General features: G+C 32.1%; 2 protein-coding genes across 2 annotated transcripts; one reads left to right on the forward strand and one right to left on the reverse strand.

The window, feature by feature from the left end:
• Positions 1–5,658: 5,658 nt before the first annotated feature.
• Positions 5,659–11,858, reverse strand: LOC108210437 (uncharacterized). The gene is made up of 5 exons (XM_017381722.2): positions 11,761–11,858; positions 11,541–11,639; positions 6,914–7,036; positions 6,023–6,142; positions 5,659–5,948 (listed from the first exon to the last, which is right to left on the reverse strand). Exons 2-5 carry the CDS (start codon positions 11,575–11,577, stop codon positions 5,884–5,886), a joined length of 345 nt encoding a protein of 114 aa, XP_017237211.1. The 5' UTR covers positions 11,578–11,639; positions 11,761–11,858; the 3' UTR covers positions 5,659–5,883.
• A 2,380-nt stretch (positions 11,859–14,238) lies between these two features.
• Positions 14,239–20,015, forward strand: LOC108208329 (ER lumen protein-retaining receptor A). Its single transcript, XM_017378856.2, has 6 exons — positions 14,239–14,463; positions 15,047–15,312; positions 17,891–18,006; positions 19,414–19,487; positions 19,568–19,631; positions 19,712–20,015. The coding sequence occupies exons 1-6, from the start codon at positions 14,373–14,375 to the stop codon at positions 19,746–19,748; spliced, it is 648 nt and encodes a 215-aa protein (XP_017234345.1). The 5' UTR covers positions 14,239–14,372; the 3' UTR covers positions 19,749–20,015.
• Positions 20,016–23,067: the final 3,052 nt, after the last annotated feature.

The following is a 23,067-nucleotide window of genomic DNA, read 5'->3' on the forward strand; positions in this document are numbered from 1 at the left end:
GTGCTGCATCCTACTAGTTCTGATTATAGGAAATTATATGAAAGTTTTATTACAATGATGATTTAACTTTATATACATCTGAATTAGTTAACAATTATAATTGATTCTGTATTCCAACATATACTGGAGGTGTCAGATCATTTTAGTTTTGTTGTTTCGATGAATTTTAAAGTCTTTAAAGGCTTCAAAATTTTCTGTTGTGGCGTTGCAATTAGGAAAAGTAATGCTTATACACTCTTAATATGGACTACTGTATATAATTGGAAGTGGAATATTGTTCTGATTTGCTCGTGTTTTTAGATTCTTAATGTCTTCAGGGCAATTGGTTTTCTTTTGTTGTTATAAAGCTCGCAGGCAAGTTTCTTCAAAGGGGAGAAAATGATCTGAAATACCGAATCCAGCATGTCCTGGATGGACCGGTTCTCAACATGATATCAAAGTTCAGGTTTGGCGGAGATATCAAGTTCGACCCTCCGTCATTCCAATATTTTCACAATTTAATATGGACACGAAGGCATTAATTGCTCCAAAGATGAGCGCCCGTGATCCCGTCTTCAACCCAAAAATGAGATTTCAGTGACGGAGAGTATTGAAATATAACATAAGATCCATTTGGGGGCTTTCTCTAACACCTTAAGATTTTGGATGAAATGGTTCTCAACATCCCGTCATTGGTAAAGATTCATTTTTCTACACTAAACATTTGTAAAATTGTATAATAACAGATGAAAAATTGCCTTCTACTGTCATTCTTCACCGATTAACTTATATGTATTCATAATATATATTAATCCATATTTTGGTTCATATTAACTAACAAAATTCTCTACACTTAGAGTTACCTCAATAGTCTTTGAGTGAAGAGTAAGAATCTTGGCACTGCCCACTTCTGGAAACATAGGAGTAGCTCGGTGATAATAGTCTTTCATTTTATTCAATGATGCAACTTAATAATGACACTCTCTAACTCAAACTCGGTTAATGTGATTGCAAAGAAACCCACAGAATTGGAATTACGGATTATTTTTTTGTGACAAAACAATGATCTGACCTGGATGCTTAGAGGGAGGGAGTACTAATGCAGGTATGAGTTTCCAGATTCATCAATCAGGGGCAATCAATATAACAATCTGCCATTAATCTATGAGTAATGCTAGGTCCACAGAAACTGATACAAAAATATGCACAAAATGACGTGGATTCCACTATCATCTGTGCTCTGTCATTTTTTGTTTGGATTCCACTCTAATCAGTGCTATGACATTTTCTTGATTTAGTTTTATAATCTCCTTGTGTAGCTTTGTTCTCTGATAGTTTTTTTTCCTCTTAAATTTTTAGTCTTAAAGTCTACAACTATCTTTTTATACATAAAAGTTATATATTTAATCAGTTTCTCAACAACTTTTTTATATAAAAAAATATATTTATATCATATTTTTAATATTTTTCTTTCTACTTTTATTAACCAGTATATTAATTATATATAATATTATCGTTGTAATTTGACATGTTTATTGCTTTTAGTAGATAATTTATTTAATGTACTTTTACCAGACTTAGTTATTTTATATTTTAAAAAATTTAAATATATATTTTGTTATTTATAATTTAACTTTAACAACATATTTGTCGTACATGAAATATTTTTATACTATCATTATCTTTTTCAATAGTATTTATTATTTTTAAATTAAGATATTAAATATTTTTACTTTTTAACTTTTTTTACCAAAACAAGTTTTACCCTACATATTGATAAGTTAACAATCTCATAGCAAATAATATTAGTATTTTTATATTTTAATAGTATAAATATATTTTATTTACTATAAATTTGTTATTCGGATTCTAAGACATATGTTTAAAAAAATTCTTAATATAAAATAAACAAATTTCATAATATATAAAATTTCAAAAATTTATTTTGTTATTCATATATTATTCTTAATGAAAAATATATGTTAAATAAAATATGTCTATACTATTATGTATGTGTATAAAAATTTAAAATATAAAATAACTAAGTCGGGTACAAAAGTATAGTAATAAAAGGAAGAAAATGTCAAATTACAAAGATAATATTATATATATAATTAATATATTGGATAATAAAAGTAAAAAAGAAATATATTAAAAATATGATACAAATATATTTCTTTATATAAAAAGGTTGTTGGGGAGATGATTAAATATATAACTTATGTGTATAAAAAATATAGTTGTGGACTTTAAGACTGAAAACTAAAGATGAAAAAACAAGCAGAGTACAAAGTTAAAAACAACTAGAGTATAAAGTAAAAAAAAAAAGGGTCAGAGTACAAAGCAAGGAGAGTATAAAGCTAAACAAGACAGAGTACTGATGATGATAGCGGAATCCACGTTTGTAAACAAAAAATGACAGAAAACAAATAATAGTGGAATCCCCATCATTCTGTGCATATTTCTGTATCAGTTTTTGTGGATCTAGCATTACTCTTAATCTATTCCGCAAAAACAAAGTAAGATTCTGTAGATTGGCAATTGTCTAATGGAGAACTCGCTTGAATCACCAGGAAACACTACTTTATTCGGTGTGAGTTACTTTAAAAAATCATAGAAGCCCTTTCACAATAATATAATAATTATTATATAATTCTGATCAGTATTAAATTCTTTAATCATAAAATTCTAGGCAATTGAAGGTCTTTTCATAATTATATACTAATAACTATTCTAATAATATGAAAGTCATTTACGATAGTATAATAATAATAATTATTAAATAAATAAATTACATTCACTCTAGCCAAATTGGGTACTGTATTTGGTGTTCGACCGAAATGTGGTTTCTCTCGTCAATAAGAAGTATTGATTAAGTAATAAAAGACAATAAACATATAATTTACGAGATTTGCACGAACAAATATTTTGTTTAAAAACTTTTTCATTTTTCTAAATTTCTAAATTTTAAAACTTTTACAATGTTGACTTCAAAAATTCAATTCTAGCTCCCAGAAGTAAAATGACAACTTTGATTTAACAAAAAAAAAAAAAGCCAACATATCTTATCAAAAAAATCTATAGAGACGTGCTTATATCTACATACTCTGCTGAATTCAAGTAAAATGCAGAGTTATCTTCTAATTACTTGTGTTTGCGTTATCACTTATCCATATCTCTGAAGACTTCCATTCTATACGTATATTATGGCTGGCGACAAAATATTTGAATAAATACAACCCTTTCTTGCACAACATCACTTATAAATCTTGATCTAAATATGTCAGTTGCTGTTCACCCTAACGATCTTTTAATCTCCACGACAACCACACATGCCGACAACCCTAGAACTATCAAAGACAAGTACATGTGTTTCAACGATTGTGTAATTATTTTTACAGTCATGGCATGCTTTGTGCTACCATATCTAATAATTATTCTCTTTCATATCATCCTCAATGACAAGGTTAAAGATCTCAAAGTACTGGAAATCGATTCACTTACAGCCTCAAACTTCAACCTCTCGTCGCAACCTAACCAGATTTCCGCAGACTGGAACGTTCAAATGAGTTTCAAAACCATGAATAAGCTCGGATATTTCAAGTTCTACCGCACCAAGGTGTCCGTATATTACGATGACAAGAGAATTGCGCTGAAAAAAATTAGGTCGTTTTATTTGACTTCAAAGCACCCTCCCATGCACTTTGGTACTGGAGACTTCTCAGGCTCCTCGGGCTACATTGATGATTCTGTAATCAGAAACATTGGTCGCGGAATCAAGGCGGGTACTGTGAGATTCAATATTGTTTTTGAAGCGTTGGTGGAGAAATCTGTTGTTAAAGGACATATGGAAGACGATATAGTGAACCACGTAGGCTACTGCGAAAACGTGGAAATGTTTTTCGGGTTGCCGAATGCATTCAAGGCGAGGATGTTGAATGGCTCCCAGATATGCCAACTTCATACAAAACGTAGGCCTCATAGCCTTTTTGATCCTTATGAACCCTTATGTTTCTGTACTTCTGGTGGGGGAGGATTATATGTGTGTAGTCCAACTTCTGATGGGAGGAGGATATGTGTGTAGTCCAAGAAGTTGAGAAGTCCAAGAAGTTGAGATGTCTACTTTCAAGATATTTATTATACAAACTAGGGCTTATATTACATATTACCCTCTCTGTCCCACCACGTTCTATACGCTACTTTTTGACACGCGTTTTGAAACTTTTATAAAATATAGTTCTATATTGTTATTTTGCATAAAAAAAAATCTTCAAAAAAAGTTTGTCGTTTAAACTTTTATTCAAAAAAAAAAATCAAAAAAAATTTATTGAACTATATTTGATAAAAATCTCAAAATACATGCGGTGCACGTAAGCATCCTAGTGGAACGGAGGGAGTAACTATTAATTTAGTTCAATATATTTGTTACTCTAGAGGTTCAAACTCGAGATATTGATGACCTGGCCATTCGTTGTATGTGGATGAATATGGATTTAATATTTATAATAGTGTTCAGGTGATGAATTATGGTGTTTTGTAGTGAGTTCGTTTTATTGAATTTGTATTGTGTGTTTCATCTTAGTCATTTAAAGCTTGATTGCTTGAAGTCTGATCTTTTTACTACTGCAAAGATATTAGAAGCTGTCTAAACTAGTATCTCCTCTTTTTCTTCATCTTCATCAACCTAGCATGATAACTGCAGAATTCAGTAGTGGCAAATGTAATTATTTATTTGGCTTCATATATGCTATTTTCTGTTAGTTTATATTTAAATTGGGCCCTTTTAATTCGACTGGATATTTTTAAAATATTTTCTTTTTAAAACAAAATATTGTACGATTAAATTTTTTTAATTTATAACAATTAACTAAAAGTATTAATTATAAAATACGGTTAAAATAAATAAAAGTATTTGTAAAACGTCATGACATCAAATGAAAAGTAAAATAAAAAGAAAATACAGTATAATACAGATAATTTTAAAACATTAAATATAGTTTTAGGTCATTACTCTATAGAAACATAATAATTGAATAAATGCAGTTCTCCCACGATTCCAGCAATACTTGTTCTCGGTATTTAAAAATATTTTAGTTAAACAATTATAACAAATCCAATTTAAACATATTTAAAATCTCATTTTGGACCTATGTATATAACTAGATTCATTAAAAAAAATGGCATACTCCGATTTGTAAAAAATAAATCTACTCCAACTGAAATATATATAGCAATTCCTGGAGAAATTTATTTTCAGTATCCCACAGTCACACTACATATTTTATAATATATAAAACTGCAAAGAACGCAGCCATTTAACGAAGTCATCGCTCAGTTCTATTTGTTTGTTAAGATAACCTGCTCTTCAACATGAAATCTTGTTCGGTTCATAAATGAATCCCTAATCCACATTGAATTTTTAGCCTATTCAGTTCGAACTTGGTTAGTTTGGTTTGAACAGGAAAGAACCAAACAGGAATGTTATACAATGCATTATCGAGACAGGAAAAGTTGCCTGGCAAAAATTACGCATATGAGAACTGTGATCTCAGTCAGAAGGTGCCCACTGAGATTCCTGCTGACACCTGACATCTTAGTGCTTCTAACGACCTTACTAATTTTTCAGAAATTTCAACACAGGAGCATAATTTTACTATATGCCCACTAATTAAGGAGTAGTTACCAAATATTTCAGATATTATAAACAGCAAAAAACTAAATTCACAATATATATATAGTAGTGGTGCATGTAAAGTGCATTAACGATGGCACGACCCTTTGGAGAAGCAGAAATTAGGAACAAGTAGTAACTAAATTTTAAAGCAAAACAAATGGTAAGGAGACCAATTTACATGATTTACAACTTCAGTAAAGCATTGAACTCAATTGCCCCCACTTCAGTGATTAACTATCACTGATTATGTTAGTTGGTTCGCTCAAAACATATTTAGGCAATTCATATTTTGCACCTGCAAGAAAAGGTAGACATAATTAGTCATTTATCCTAAATGTTAAGATGCCAAAGTTGCAATAGGCTGCAGACCTCTTTCATCATAGCATATTGTCAAGTCAGCACTTTGGACAATAACACCAGCACTATCCACGATGGCTTGTGCAAGGGTCAATTCAGACTCAGCTGCAGCTTGGAGTGCATCCCATATCTCTGGAATTTAATATTTGTCGTTCAGATGTGCAATATTAGTAGGAAACAAAAATGTTTCAAAGACAGACCAGAGCAAGAACATGGATCCATGATATTTATTCTTTCTCCAAGACACTACTAACAGATATGTTGTAATAAGACTTAATACAGAAATGAGAAGGGACGAAAACGTCAGGGTCCAACCATCCGGACCAAATAGTCAGAGCATGTTTAAGATATAGCTAATAATGAGAACAAAGTATGTTCCTGCTCCTTAATTGTAGTTTACATATCAGATGTATTAATAGATGAGTCAAAGATAGATGATCATGTTCCGTTAAGCGCATTCATGGCATTAGAGTACTAAAAGGTCAAGGACTAAAGAGTACATCAACATTGTAATATAATCAGTGGTCTGGTGACTACGGCTCGCAGGTCGGGTTGGGCGGGTTATATGCAATTAACCAACCCAACCCATTTTGTTCGGATTTATAATATTTTAACCAGCCGTAAAAAGGAGGCATAGAGTGACAATTATAATGCACATTTTCTGTTTTATTAATAGTTCTCATATTTACCAAGTTACACTGAAAATATATATACACAAGACTGCCAACATGTAGAAGGGAAATTAGAGGTTTTATTGGAGAAAAACTGGACAATCTCTTAAAGATGATACCACTGCATAAAAAACATTTAAATCCAGTGCGGACTAAATACTGAAGACCTTCTAGGGGGAATTAGAAGGAAATGGGAACTTAATAAGAATAAATTACGTATCAACAAGAGTACCTTTACGACCACCATAATGTGGAGCAGTATCCCAGAATTCCTCTCGCATCTGTTTTAGTTGTGCCCTAGTAATTGCCTCAGAATGCTTCCAAGGTTTTGGTTTTCTTATTTTCTTGGCAGCTTCTGAAATTTGATAACAACCATAATGATAACCCTAGCTAGTTTATATCACAATTCGGAACGGAAGGCATAAATTTTCAAAACTCCAATATAAATTAAAAAAAGTATGAGAAGCAGATGTCAGGAAACATATATCAGAATTCACAATTTGAGACAAAAAAATTTCAAAAGTTCAGATTCCAGACCAGGTGAACCAATAGATCAACAGAAACAGATGTCGGGGGAAACATACACCAAATGTGTTCAAATACATATACATAAGGACACATAAAGTGGGTGTATACTTGGACACACACATACATATGTATATATGCCGAAATGAAAAATATAAGCATTTTTTTATATCTCCATCCTTATTCATGTTTGCAAACAATCGAGGTATACAAACAGGGATTATGGTTTTATTGTTTACTAGTATAACCTGACAACAGATATGCACCTTAAGATAACATATTATATTTGTTCGAAAGAATTGCATAACTGATTTTGTATATAAACATTTAATGCCTCATAAGAAAAGCAAACAAGGGACAGATTGTCAGATCCTGGTAAATCATATGGTGGGACTGACAACCTGCCTGCCTATTTTAAGCTGGTGTCAGAAGAGGAATTGAACACCAAACTGTTGAACAAAAAAAACTAGGCAAGACCTTGATAAACTACAACTTTACAAAGAAAGAAGTTATTAAAATTCAGAAATGCAAATGAACCCCAATTATTCTGGATAACTAAAAATAAGTTCAATAATAAACTTAGTAGTGAGAAAACTTTTGTGTAAGAAATTAATAGTTGCAGAAGTCAAAAAGTTGGAAGTTGGAACATTATTTTAGAACATTTTGCACAGAGACATACACAAAGTCCCGCCACCACTTTTCTCTTATGGTAGATTATGTTCAGATTTTGATGTGAGCCAGAACAATTTCTGTGTTCATTAGTAATAAGATGGGAAGATTTATTACAACCTATTGCCCCTCTTTTACCTAGGAACCATGAAAGGAAATAGCAAACATGAAAAATGATATAGATTCTACTGAAGAGGAACTATGTCTGTGCATATAACTGAAGACACTAAAAATAAAATATATACTAAGGAGATGGTACTTTTATATCTTTAATTGCCTATATGTGAGCTTTAGAATAGTTAGGCTGCATGTAATTATTTATATATTGACATTTTCCTTGACATTTGTTTAAAAGCAGAAAACCTTTTTTTTTTATCCTCCACAACTATAAATTTTATATGTGCTATGAGCTTAACTTAAAATCTCAAGTTCAAAAAAGATAGATAGATCGAATTTGACGGTAAAAAGATTTCTAGTTTGAGATTAATAGATCAAAGACTAGTAATTCAATCCTTTAAGTAACTCTTTAAATTTTCAACTTTGTCAAGTTAAAAACTAGGAATGACATTTTTGTAGGAATGAAGATAAACTGAGCTAGCATTAATAGTAAAAAAAATAAAAAACAAATAAGGAATATGTAAAATATGCAAACTTATTCCTGCCATACTGTAAAAATGTCTTCTTTTTAACTTGTACAATACATCAATACTCGGGTGCTCTCATTGAAATTAGTTGCATACTTATACGTTCCTTTTTGTCAACAGAGGCCACTGAAATCAGAAAGATAGTTAAGCCTAACTTTCTAAAGGGGATCGATCCTCATCATATAACAAATATAAAGCTAAATTCTTATCGAAGTTCAGTAATAAGAAGAAAAATTTAGATGACACTGGTCTAGTGAATAACAATGTAGTGTCAGCTATACGTCATGGTGTTTCAAACTTTAAAGATCATCGTATGTTATGAAATATGCTTAAGTTAAAATAGTTAAATAACAATGCCTGTGTAGCTTTCTTATTGATTAAGAAAGGTGCCCAAGGAAACAGAATATAAAGTTATCAATAAAAAAAGATCAATAATAGTTCTACTGGCCATTGCAAATTGCAATATACCAAGACTATGATGTTCATCTCCCCTCTATAAAATCAATCTCTCTGGAGGGAAATTGGAAAGGATGACAATTATTTAAACTTCCAGGAGGGCAATCCAAAATACAGCATTGTAGACTTGTCCTGCCCAAAAGTGAGTTATATCACTTATGGCATGAGAGACCATATCTTACGACAAATAAGGTATATCAAAGAAGGACCTCATAGAAGCTAAAACAAGTAATAATGCTAATCAACTTAGCAATCAGGATTACAGCATGTCACTATATAAAAGTGGGTTCACTTCATGGTTTTCATCTCCTAATATTTTTTTCAAAATGTACACTAGTCTATCTTTCACATATAGACAGTTTTAATATTAGAATTTTTCTCTCCGCTTTGAAGTGGCACTCACTTTGTTTAGATTTCACAACTAACCTAAAGCTTCAAATCTACTGTTTAATAGTTAAGAAGTAGCGCTGGTCTAGTTAACTTTTTTATTACCATATTAAAGATAAGACAAATATGCTTAATTATCCATATTTCATGTTCAGAAAGAAAACCATTGGGTTTTACAACAATATAATTTAGTATTAACTTCTAGCTGTAGTACGTGCACATTCATATTGGTCAAACTGGAACTAATTACAAAAAAGCATAACAAATCGAACATAAAGATGACAAGGAAGCCACAATTATCCATATTAACTTTACAAACAATACTTTATTCTTGTGCATGTGCAACCTTATGTTATAGATGTCTTATATTATCAAATTAATTAAAAAAAAATTAAAAAGAGCAACTACAAATAAATAACCAACTCAAAATCAACAACCCCGAATTACTAAATAACAGTACACTAACTAATAGGAGTATAGGACATAACTTTTCGAAAAGTTATCTTTTGTTGGCTCAAGTACACATTATCAATTACATTACAAGTAACCGCCTCAAAATTAACAGACTCCAAAAATATGATATAATAACAGTACACCCACAGTCACAATAACAAAATAATTTTGAATAACGCATTGTCACTCATAATCCAAGTGACCAAAACTTATACAGAAATAGTACACTAACAGTAATAGGACACAAATTTTAAAATGTTATCTTCTGTCGACTTAAGTGCACATTATCAATCACATTACAAGTAGCTGCCTCTAAAATGTTACAGAAAAACATTATACTCATACTGGCAGCCGGCAGGACATTATTTCTCGAAATAATATCTTCTGCCGACTCAACTACACATTATCAATCACATTACTACCACCTCCGAAATATTACAGAAAAACAGTACACTCACACGGTCACACTAGGACATAACTCTTGGAGAATTTATCTTGTCGACTTAATAACACATTATCGATTACATTCCAGGTAACCCCCTCCAAATTAACAAACTCCAAAAAAAACACAAAAAAGAGTACACTCACACTAATAGGATAAAAATCAACAACCCCGAATTACTAAATAACAGTACACTAACCAATAGGAGTATAGGACATAACTTTTCGAAAAGTTATCTTTTGTTGGCTCAAGTGCACATTATCAATTACATTACAAGTAACCGCCTCAAAATTAACAGACTCCAAAAATATTATATAATAATAGTACACCCACAGGCACAATAACAAAATATTAATTTTGAATAACGCATTGTCACTCATAATCCAAGTGACCAAAACTTATACAAAAATAGTACACTAACAGTAATAAGATACAATTTTCAAAATGTTATCTTCTGTCGACTTAAGTACACATTATCAATCACATTACAAGTAACTGCCTCTAAAATTTTACAGAAAAACATTATACTCATACTGGCAGCCGGCAGGACATTATTTCTCGAAATGATATCTTCTGCCGACTCAACTACACATTATAAATCACAACACTACCATCTCCGAAATATTACAGAAAAACAGTACACTCACACGGACGGTCACACTAGGACATAACTGTTGGAGAATTTATCTTGTCAACTTAATAACACATTATCGATTACATTCCAGGTAACCCCCTCCAAATTAACAAACTCCAAAAAAAACACAAAAAAGAGTACACTCACACTAATAGGATATAGCATTGCGATATTTTAGAAAATATCATTCTGATATTTTATCGAGTATCGACTTAATGACTCATTATCAATCACCTTACAACTAACCGCCTCAATATCAACGAACTCCAAGAAAATTAGACCAAAAATAGAAGAAAAGAAGTATACTAAGAAACACTAGCACACCTTAAGGCCTAATTTTTCGAAATTTAATCATCCATTGGCTGAATCATAAACTATAGTAGTGGCGTCAACACTAAACACTGAATAGCCAAGTCTAGCCTCGAACTCAGACAAATACAATTCAAGCATCAAAAAACACACACAAAATATCATTCACATCCAATAACTAGACTAAATTCACAGTTTAACACTCGCATTAAACCTAACCAATAAATTCACAAAATCAGCATCAATTAAACACAAGACAAGCAATCCAAATACATACACGCATATACATGTATATATATAGCATATATATAGAGAGGGGGGTAGAGGATGAAAATCTAACCATCGCCTTTAGCGATCGATGATCCACAGCATCCCATAGCAGCAGAGAGAGTATTTGAGCTTCAACGACGTCGTATCCGATCTCGCCCAGTTTCTCTCTCTACATACAAAAGAGAGAGATGTGTATAACAACAGGTGTGTTATAAAAGTGTGCAAGTGCATAGTAATAATGATACTAATAATTGGGAATTTCGTTGCGTTGCGCGAAAAGAGTTTCTTACCAGAGAGGAGAGAGAGAGTATTTTTCTGTTTCGGGGAGAGAGAGTGTGCGTTTGTTTCTGTATAGTGCCGAATGACACTGTAAATTTTGTTTTACCACCGGCCACCGCTGTAAAATTAAGTCTAGCCAGATAGGCTCGTATACTAGGAAATTAAGAATTATTAAATTTTGTAATATTGAATTAAAATTATTTTTTTATAATTACTCCTTTTGTTACACTGGATTGTTTATGCTAACTTTTGACATGTATTTTGAGGCTCCAATAAAGCATATTTTTTTAAAAAAAATTTACAGAATAAAAGTTTGACGTTTAAATTTTTATTAAAAAAATAATTAAAAAAACTTTATAAAATTATATCTTATAATAAACTCAAAATGCGTACCGACAATGAACGTAAACAACCTGCTAGTGGTAAGGTGAATATAAATCGAATTTTCTAAGGTGTGCTCATGGGCAGACCATAGTCACTAACTCTCACGAATACTAGCTTTTGATTGTTGGATAAGTAATAAATGTTAATGACCTCCTACATTCACCCCAATTCCACCAATCAAAATAAGCCTTTTTAATGAGAATTTCCACCAATCAAAATAAGCCTTTTTAATGAAAGTTAGTGCTTATTTTGTGCCCTTGCCACACATTAGAAAAACCGAATATAAATTTAGCATTAATATTCCCTGCCTTATAGCAAATCCAAATATGCATTATATCATGTTCTAAGTTATAGTGCAGGGGATTTAATGAAAAAGTTGATCCAATAATGTTCCAGGCCTTATATCACTAGGACAACCTCTTCAATCCCTATTTTTTTAGGAAGAGAGACCTATCCTATATTTTTCATGAACATTCTATTTTTTTCTTTACTTTATATTATGCTTTAATGGTGTAAAAAATGTTTAATAATAAATTAATAAATATATAGCGAGAATAAGACACGTTTTTGGAGTTCAAGTTAGTCATAGATTATTAGGATATGATATTTTAAACTCCCTCCGTCCCTTTTTACTTGTCCCTTTTGAAAAAATAACGCATCTTAAGAAAATGTTAGGTGGATATCTTGTTCTCATACATATCCCTAATAAATGTAATGAATTAGATAAAGTTGTGTATATATATATGCTAGTCAAACATTGGAAGTTGTTACATTTTGAAAAAACATACAAAAAGTTGCTTTGAAAAGAGAAGTGGACAAGTAATTTGGGATAAATTTTTTTTTCAAAAAGGACATGTAAAAGGGGACGGAGGGAGTACCATATCAACCGTTTGAATTTGGACACTGCGGACTTGCTCTTGGACGCAGTGCAAAATAGAAGCACTGTATGTAAAGCATCCCAATAATTACAGGGAATTTACGAATCTCAAGCGTTACATCTACATAATTTTCAGTGATTGTATGAATTTTACCGATTAATGGAAGTATGAGGTGGCCGTAAGTCTCCCTGTACTTTTTATCTGTGTATAAAAATCGGTTGACTCAGCAGAGTACTCATTCGAGTATTTGTCTTAACTCCATCCGATCCAGATTCCGAGTACTTGCAATTTGAAAACTTTTTTGTAAGAAAGCGATCAAAATTTGGTTTGACTCCGACTACTTTAAGTCAAATTTGGGGTTTTTTTTTTTTTTTTTTGGCAAAGGTTGGACAATAACAAAAAAACATATTGCAATTATTAAAACTTGTTTTTTTTTTATTGTAACGTGAGATAGTGTCAAGAGGATAATATATACCCAAACTGTGAACTCAATTATTGTTAATGCTTTGTCAATAATATTATTTATTCATTAATAAATTATTGATAATAGTAGATAATTGTTATTATTATATAACATATTCTTATATATTAACAAAAATTTGATATACTTAAATTTCAAGTTGTAACACTTGTAATTTGTATACTAAAATCCCATTGTAAATGAATTTAAAAAATGAAAATCGAGTATTCATTCCGAGTAATTTTTGATTTTCGAGTACTCTTATTTTCAGAATAAAATCGAGTCGATCCAATTTTCGATTTTTACAACCTTGCTTTGTGTGGATATTTCTCCGGTGTACTCTAAATTCATTATCTGTTTCTCATGTGTTTTTTCCCATTCTAAATGCTCTCATGTGTTTGTTACTGGATGCCAGATCGGACTTTTGATAAGAGTTCTATTTTTATTATTGGTGTTGAAGCTGTTATTATGACCGAGGCCAATTAATAAAATCTTCTTGTTTGTAAAAAAAAGAGTCTAATTGAATTCTGGAGTTTTACAAATTTATGGATTGGAAATCTGTTTTATTATATTTTATATTTGAACTGCACTGATAAAAAAAATTAAACCAGCAGAAATTTTGCATTTTTGAAAAAGATATTCAGAAAAAAAAAATGTTGCCCGACTCCCGTCCAAATCAATTTACGAATTTCTAAAGCTGAATCGGACTTTTTAAAATGTGACATTTCAGTTTTAAACAGCAATAGATGGACACGCGGGAGGCTTAGACGTGTCCCATTGCCAAGTCATCATCTCTCTCCTCCCGTGTCCAAAATAAACCCCTTTCCTTCTTTCCCTGTTATTTTTTCATTCAATATATTTTTCTAGGGCACAAAAATCGATCAATTTCAGTGAAGCAGCCATGAATATCTTCCGATTCGCCGGCGACATGACTCATTTGATCAGTATTCTCGTTCTTCTCCTCAAAATCTACGCCACCAAATCATGCGCAGGCAGCTCCCTTTTCCATCATCTTTTCGAAATGTCTACTTAAATTATTGCAATTAAATATGATCATTTCTTGATTATTTCGTGTTCGTGTTTTCGCAATGTGTTGTGATTGTTATAGGTCTGTTTCACTGATTATATAACGATTAAATGTTAGTGTTAGGGATTTTACTCATTATGCAAGCGCTGCACAGTGCGTGCACACACACGGTTTGCGATTTTTTCGGGATAGTTGATGTATTTTTCCTTGATTGTTGATGTCCGTGTTGTTTTATTTGTGCCGGTTGCTACTTGATTTATTTAGAGTGTTTGTGCCAAATGTTTAGCAATTACGAGTGATTTAGGATTTTACGGAAGCTGGATGAGCTATGCACATTCACTGTAATCGATATTATACTCGTGTATCTATGCTGCCTATTCAATTTTCTGAGGTTTATTTTAAAGTATTGTTCTAAATATATAGAAATTATGTGTGATCAGAGAATTTAGTAAATATGCAGGAGCTGTACACACACTATTTTTATTTGATTGGTATAATGTTTATTTCAACTTTTTTACTGAATGTATATAGTGATTAAATGTGATTAGGGATTTCGCTGAAGACTCAGGAGTTGTATGCTTTGGTGTTTGTGACTCGGTACCTTGATTTGTTCACGGATTTCATCTCAGTGTATAATTCTGTGATGAAAGTGGTGTTTATCTTGACCTCATCGGCCATTGTTTGGTGCATGCGACGGCATCGGATTGTTAAGCGCTCCTATGATCAAGCACTGGACACGTTTCGCCATCTATTTTTGGTGTTGGGGTGCTTGGTGTTGGCATTAATAGTTCACGACAAATTCACTTTCCAGGAGGTCAGTTTGGGTTTTATTTTATTGTTTAATTGGCTGAGGTTGGATTAATTTTAGACACAGAAAAGAAAAGATTAAAAGAAACTAAAGATGGGAATGAATCAACTTGTTCATTACTGTGTGATGATAGTTTTTGATGTGAGCCAAATTAATCAATGTGTATGCTGCCTTTATTTTGAAATAATAGCAAATTTAATTCAAGTTGGCATTTTGTTGAATAAGTAATTTCTGTTGTTACCTTTTACAATAATTAGTCAGGCTCAATTTCAAAGCTGGTTGATGGAATTGATAGTTCTGATTTCTGTGTGTATGCATAGTTACAAGATACTTGTAGTATAAGTGACCAGGTATTAACTGTCTATTGTTTGGTAATTTTGTTTGATATTACATTTAAACAAATATGTGACCAAAAGTATTTTAGAAAATTGATTGCCGAACTTTAAAACTTCATGGAGACATATTCACTTGTTTGTTCCCAACCGGTTTCTCTATAGTTGGCTTCTGGATTATGGAAGCCACTAAATGTGTACTTATTTATCTTCGCTTGCATAAGAGGATACTGTTTGCTCTAGTCTCGATCAGTCACAAATTTAATATTTCATATGCCTAAAATATTGACCCTCTGGGGATTATGCAGACTTTTATAGATTCTTCTTAAGGCTAGTCACTCTTGGTTTTATTCACTTCTATACAGCAAACTGCTTTTAAGTGTCCAATATTATATTCTACAGGGATTGTATAGTAGGATTACATAGAATGGTTTTACCATTGGTTGCTAAAAGCTATTGATATTGGTTTGGTGAATGTCTTTCTTGATTTTATATTGCAATGCCCATGAGTCTTTAACATGTGCATGGTCATTGGATTCATGAATCCTATCCTATAATTTGTGCTACTTCAAATAGGTCTGTTGAAAGAAGCAATATCATTCCTAGTTTTCAAGCTTTGATATTGTTTCATGTTTCTTATGGACAGTGTGGACTTCTATTTGTTATATTCCCTCCGTCCCTCCATTTCTTTACATTTTTCTTCACTGCTTGACACCCATTTTAGGGTGTATATAAAATACAGTTTCATAAGTTATTTCTGAAATTTTCTTCTTATAAGAGACTTAAAATGCATGCTGAACTCTCTATCCCCTTTGTTAAGAACCTGGAGGGATAGAGGGAGTATATGATAAAAGAAATGAGAATCACTTTTGTTTCTCTGCTGTTCTTTATTTAAAATCTGGGAACTGTCTGGACTTTACTGTGGCGGGGTTGGTATTTTAGAGGCACAAATTAAATGAGACTGTCTAGGAAATTTGTACAGCAACAATTGGTGTCTCAGGTTTTATTAGAGGAAGTACTCGTTTTACTTTCTTGGTAATGTTATATGAATATAAATATGCACACACCCGTGCCTCACTGAAGCTCGAACCCTACCAGTCCTCTTGTTACTAAAAGAAGATGGGTATCCACTATGTTATTTTTTTTTTGTAGCGTAAGATGAGTTAATTTTTTTTATTTTTTAGTAGCATATGTCATTAGGATTTTTTTTACCTGCTATTGATACACTTTAATTTTGTTTCAATGAAAGAAAATAAGTATTCAATTAGTATTCATGTTTTAATTTCAAGGGCTGTGATTATAAATCTCATTCAACTTTAGGAAAATGTTATTTTCAGAATTTTAAAAAATAAAATAAATATTTCTAGAGCTAATAGTGTTTAATATTAGGATATGCTACAAATTGTGTATGCAGGGGGAAATGCTACATATATATCTCTGAAAATAACATTTCTCTTAGTTTATTAGTACGAGATTGGTTCGGAGGTCAATTAAATTTGTGTGGGTTCTGACTTGACCCAAATCGAATAGTATCATAATAGTCTGAAGTTAAGGTTGATTAATGATTATGACGTCCAGAAATATATATTTAGAGAAAATTACTTATGTAAACTTATATAAAATATCATTTTTATATAAAAATAAATGAATTATTTATGTATATTCTTTAATCATTTGGATTTTTAACTCGTTATCATAGCTAAAAGCAAAAAAGTAAAAGAAGAAAAACTTGAAAGTTCAGCCTACTCCGCCGACCCACACAGGAAACACCACTGGCTATCAATGAACATATTGCTATTCAAATTAGCCAGGGCCACTGGCTGATCACTCTGTTGTAATTTTTTTTCAAACAAGGAACCAGAAAGTTGTTGGTGAGTGTTGACATGGTTTAAGGCTTGTGCTAAATGATTTTGTTGTAACATGTTTTGAAACTAGAATCAAAGATAATCCGGTGAGCCTTTTTCTTTTTTTCCTGCCGGGACTCTGCTAAAATGTTTAATGTGTGGTACCTGGATATATTTTGAATCTTTGTCCCAAAATGAAGTGTTTTATCCATGAGATGTCCGAGAGTCAGGCATGGGTACTCGAGGTGAAATAGGGAGTTAAGGTACTACAGCTTATTATATTTGGTGTATCTTGGGGTATTAGTATCCATCTGACTTGGTAATTAGTATTCAGCATCTGTTCTTCTGAATACTGTTTTTAACTTTTATTGTTGCTGAAGATGTACTGCTAAATTGTTTTAATGGCAGGTCTTTTGGGCATTCTCTATATACTTGGAGGCTGTAGCTATCCTTCCGCAGCTGGTTCTTTTGCAAAGAAGTGGAAATGTGGACAATTTGACTGGTCAATATGTTTTCTTTCTTGGGTATAGGCACTTTACCTTTACTAAATTTTAGGACGAAGTATATTAAGTTGTATTGCTTAGTATTAGCAATCAACATTTCCATGCCTTTTGCGCTCTTATCAGCTTTAGTTATGTGTTACTCATGTCTTTGTCAAGATTTATTCCTCGGTATTATATTATTGTTGTTCTTAGTTTTGGTCTATGGTTGAATGTGATTTCATGCCTCGGTTTGTTAAATAATGTTCCTGTTTGAGTATTTCTACAGACCACAAACTATCGACCACTTTGATGATCTGTAGTTCTTCTGCAACTAAATTTTTGACTCTGATAATTATAGCTGCCAGCGACCAAATAGTATTTTTAATTTGTTGATACATGCCTTTTGCTCTCTGTCAGCTATAGTTATGTGTCACTCATGCCTTTGTCAAGAATTATTCCTTGGTGTTATATTATTGTTTACAGGTACATTTGGTATTTGCTGTTTCTAGCTGCAAGTATAATGTTTATTGCTATTCTTACTTAGTTTTGGTCTATAGTTGAGTGATTTTATGCTGCAGTTTGTCAAATCATGTCTCTGTTTGATTACCCCCAGAGACCACAAGCTATTGATCACTTTGATGACCTGTAGTTCTTGTGTAACTAAATATTTGAACGTATATCTGGTAGTGACCGAATAGTATTCTAATTTGTTGATACTGTTATCTGAGTATTTTTGGATGTAACCAGTCCATGTGTCATAGTGTGTGTTTTGCACAGGAAGTGGGTATATAAATGACCACCATCTGTAATTTGGTCAACTTCATATGATGATATCTTTATGTTTATCTTATTTTGACACAGTAAGAACTTTATCAATATGAGGATTTGTGAATTATAACAAAGTGAGCCCTGAAAAGGAACAATCTCTTCCATGCCAACAGTTGAAATATATATTGGAGAAGGGTCTGTATAATAGGTCAGATGGAAATGGCAGTGGTGTGCAGAAATTTAGCTGAAATTTACATAGCAAGAATGACCCTGAGTGGAGATGTAAAATAATACCATATTGTTTGAACTCGTTTGGTGCATCTACTTATCTAGTATGTGCTCATAATTGTAGGTGGATCTCTGATTGGGTGGTAAACAATGTCAAAATTGTTGACAATGTGTAAATTGATCTTTTCTCTGTATACTAGAGGCAGGTTTTTGTAAACAATATTACGTTTTACTGTTAAACTTATTGCCATCAGAAGATTCCGAACATTAAGCAGGTTAAATAGTGTAATTCTTAAATAATATAATTTTCGAAGAACATAATCAACATATGATGAAGACTTCAAATTAAGAGATGGCAATTTCCATCGTTATATCAATCGCGATCAATGACTGCTAATCATTCTTGCGAAAGTTACTAGGGCAATAATATTTTGTTGGCCTTGTCAATTGCAGGGCCTATAGAGCATTCTACATTCTCAACTGGATTTACCGTTATCTTACAGAGCAACATTTCAGGCTTTGGATATGTAAGTCAGTAATAGTTTTTTGTGTATGATGATGATTATCTCTTATTTAAACTTACATGAATATTTTTCTTTTTCCTCAGCTTGCATTTCCGGTCTTGTCCAAACTGCCTTGTATGCTGATTTCTTCTACTATTACTATATCAGGTATATTATTTACGCCATTACTTAGTATTAATATTTCTCTAGTTTTGCAAGACAAACCTCAGAAAAACATACTTTTGCAGTTGGAAAAACAACTCTAAGCTTCAACTGCCATCGTAAGATGACCAAGGGTGTGATGGAAGCTCAAATGTCGCCGTCCTTACACCGTCTGACATGCATTTATATTGGTTTTGCTGATGTTTTATGGAGTTGTAATCTCAGTGATACAACAGCTGGGTAGAAGTTAGTTTTGAGCACACATGAACTTACCTTTGCTCAGAATCTTTGACTGAATACCCATGGTCATATTAGATAGGTATAGTTGACTGGGTCAAACCTTATAACATGTAAAAACACTATTAAAAGCTCAAAATGTTTATTGTCATATTTGTTCATGAAATAGCTGCCAAATTTTCCTAGCCTTTACCTTCTATTGGGTAAAGGTAATGAGAAATAGTTTTCAATATGAATTTAAATGAGGTCAATAGGTTATATCTACAGTTGCCTGAATTGTTCTTCCAGAGGCTTACAGTTTTTTCAAGAAAATAAGAATCATATGATCCTGGAATACAATCTTCTGTATAGGACACAGGTTTATATTTCTTGCATCAAATATAAAATAAATATCTTGGATGCCTGGCCCCTAAGCCAATAATATAATTACAATAACAATAATAATAATTATTATTATTGTTGTTGTTGTCGTTTTTTTTTTTTGTTAATTTATATTTTGTCGTAGAAATAGAAATTCTAATTATTTATGTTTGCCGGTCAAAATCAATAAAGAATGTATTCAATAAAATTGTGGGATGGATGTATAGAACACGTTATCCTCGTAACATTAAAAAATATTTAATCATTCATCATCTTTAAATTTTAGAAACATGAATTTTGACATTAAAAGATATTTGTAATTTTTAAAAATATAAATTTTGACATTATAAGATATTTATTATTAGTATATTATATTTTTACCTAAAATAATTATGGTGGTGTTTGGCCACGGCTTTTAAGCCCACTTATTTTAAATTCAGCCAAACGACCTCTGTATATAAAAGATTTGATTGTTTAGTATAATATCGTGGTATGAATCTTATTGTTTGATAAATACTTAACACTACACACATTATAATATTCAAATATACAATAAATTTGTATTTTCCATATTCTAAATTAATAGAAGTATGTTTAAGATTATAATTGTGATATTGTTCTAAATTAAATAGAAGTAGATTTTGCAAATAGATAATGTTCTGTAACTTTTTTAAGTTTTAACAAAATAGAAGGGGCTTATAAAAATCAAGAAGTAGATTTTGTAAATAAATATGATTTATATTTTTAAATATCACAGAGGCTGTTGCTTATGTCCTTTCAGGGATGTATGGCAGTGTCAATCAACTTGGAGTTGGTAATGCGATTCTCATTGTTGTGCAGCTTTTGTTTTGCTGGAATAATTTTGATATGTTTAGATGAACTTCTTCCGAAGAGATATGGTCTTGGCTCTGGGATTTCCTTATTCATAGTAGCTACTAATATCTGGTAAGACATTGTTACTTTTGCCAACAAAATCATAAAATAATTGTATGCTCCACAAAGCCTTACCAAGAAAATATGATCTACTTTGCAGTGAAAGCATCATCTGGGAAGCATTTAGCCCTACAACAATTAACAGTGCTCGCGGAGCACAGTTTGAAGGTGCTGTTATAGCATTGTTCCATTTGCTAATAACTAGGACAGACAAAGTTCGAGCTCTTCGAGAAGCTTTCTACCGGCAGAATCTTCCAAATGTGACTAATCTGCTTGCTACTGTTCTGATCTTCCTTGTTGTAATCTACATCCAAGGAATCCTTGTGGTTTTGCCTGTGAAGTAGCATTATAATTTTTTTTTAAACCATAGATGTTGATTCTTCAAAATTTGAACTGCTATGGGTCATCATTGGAATAGCTTGCTAGTTCTTGTTGTGCATGGTATAACACTACAATTTGGTGAATCAGGCTTTCATAATTTGGCCAATCTACCTCAGCTTCTCTTATCAATTACTCATCTGCCCGATACTTATTCATATTTGGTGTTAATCTGTCATGCCTTTGATAATACCTGTGTGGGAGCAACAAATGGTGATGCCGGGCCATCGTGATTCTAATTTACAAAAGGAACTTATAAATCGCTACATACCTACCGCAGCTGCTTTTGGGGGGATCTGTATTGGTGCATTGACAATATTAGCAGACTTCATGGGAGCTATTGGCTCAGAGACAGGAATTCTGCTTGCATTTACAATCATCTATCAGTTCTTTGAAATATATTAGAAGGAGAAAGTCAGTGAACTAGGTTTGTTTTGCTTCTAAGTGATATTTCTGTCGAGCCAAAGCCAATAGGTATCAGTTTATAACATCCGTGGATCCTACGCCCTGCTGATAATAGTAACTGTCTATTGTTGTACAATATTACGGAATTTTTTTTGTTGCTTTACAATTTAACATAAAATTGAAAAAAAACAACTGATTTTTTCAGCATCCAAACCTATTTTTACCTTTAGCTGAGAAACAAGCTTTGCAAGTTGTATAATCCACTAAGAGTGTTAGTGCATGATCTTTTTAGTGGACATGGACATGCTCATGATGGGTCATGCCTACATTCGCAGATCTTTAGAGCTTATACTAACATTCAGATATGATGCACAACTGACTAGACACACCTGTGCTGACAAGAAAGTGAGAAATATATGAATCCTCATCAACATTGTGAAATTGGGACACAAGTAGGTCTGGGGAGTCTTTTTTGACATCAAAACCTTAGGATGACCCCTTGTTATAAGGGCTACTTGTTCCTTATATATTGACAAACAGAGTAGGAGGTAGTGGAAGAAGTAGTCCCACCTTGGGGCATCGGATCCCTCTTGTGATATTGTAATGTCATCTCATATGACAAAAGTTTAGTCCTCTTTTATCATGAGAATATTGAAAACTTATGTGTGTTACAAGTCCCGTATCTTAAGACATCTAATGATATGGTTTTTTTCTTTTTCGTTTGTGTTGTGTGTCAGTTGCCACGTGGGAGTCGGAATTTGGAATTAGGTAGAGGGACTCTTATAACATAGGTAAACTTATTATCATAATCCATCAGATTTTAAAACATTGTATTGTGCATCAATTCTGCGAGACTACGACATATTATCTACAATACAATCAATTAAAGTTTATATATTATATATAATCTATTAAAATCTCAGTTGAATACACCTTTTAATCTCAGATGGATTTATATCTCAAACTTTTTGTTCAACTGATCGGTTCAAAAATTCAAAGCAAGCAATCTCACTAAATCAACTTTAAGTTGAAGCCACTTTTGATCCAGGTCACAGTTACGTCCTGCTGAAGCTCCAGTAAAGAAATCTAATCATATTAACTTAAAGCAGCACAACTTACACTCCTACAT

The sequence above is a fragment of the Daucus carota genome, chromosome 1 (assembly GCF_001625215.2).
Source record: "Daucus carota subsp. sativus chromosome 1, DH1 v3.0, whole genome shotgun sequence".
Taxonomy (NCBI): domain Eukaryota; kingdom Viridiplantae; phylum Streptophyta; class Magnoliopsida; order Apiales; family Apiaceae; genus Daucus; species Daucus carota.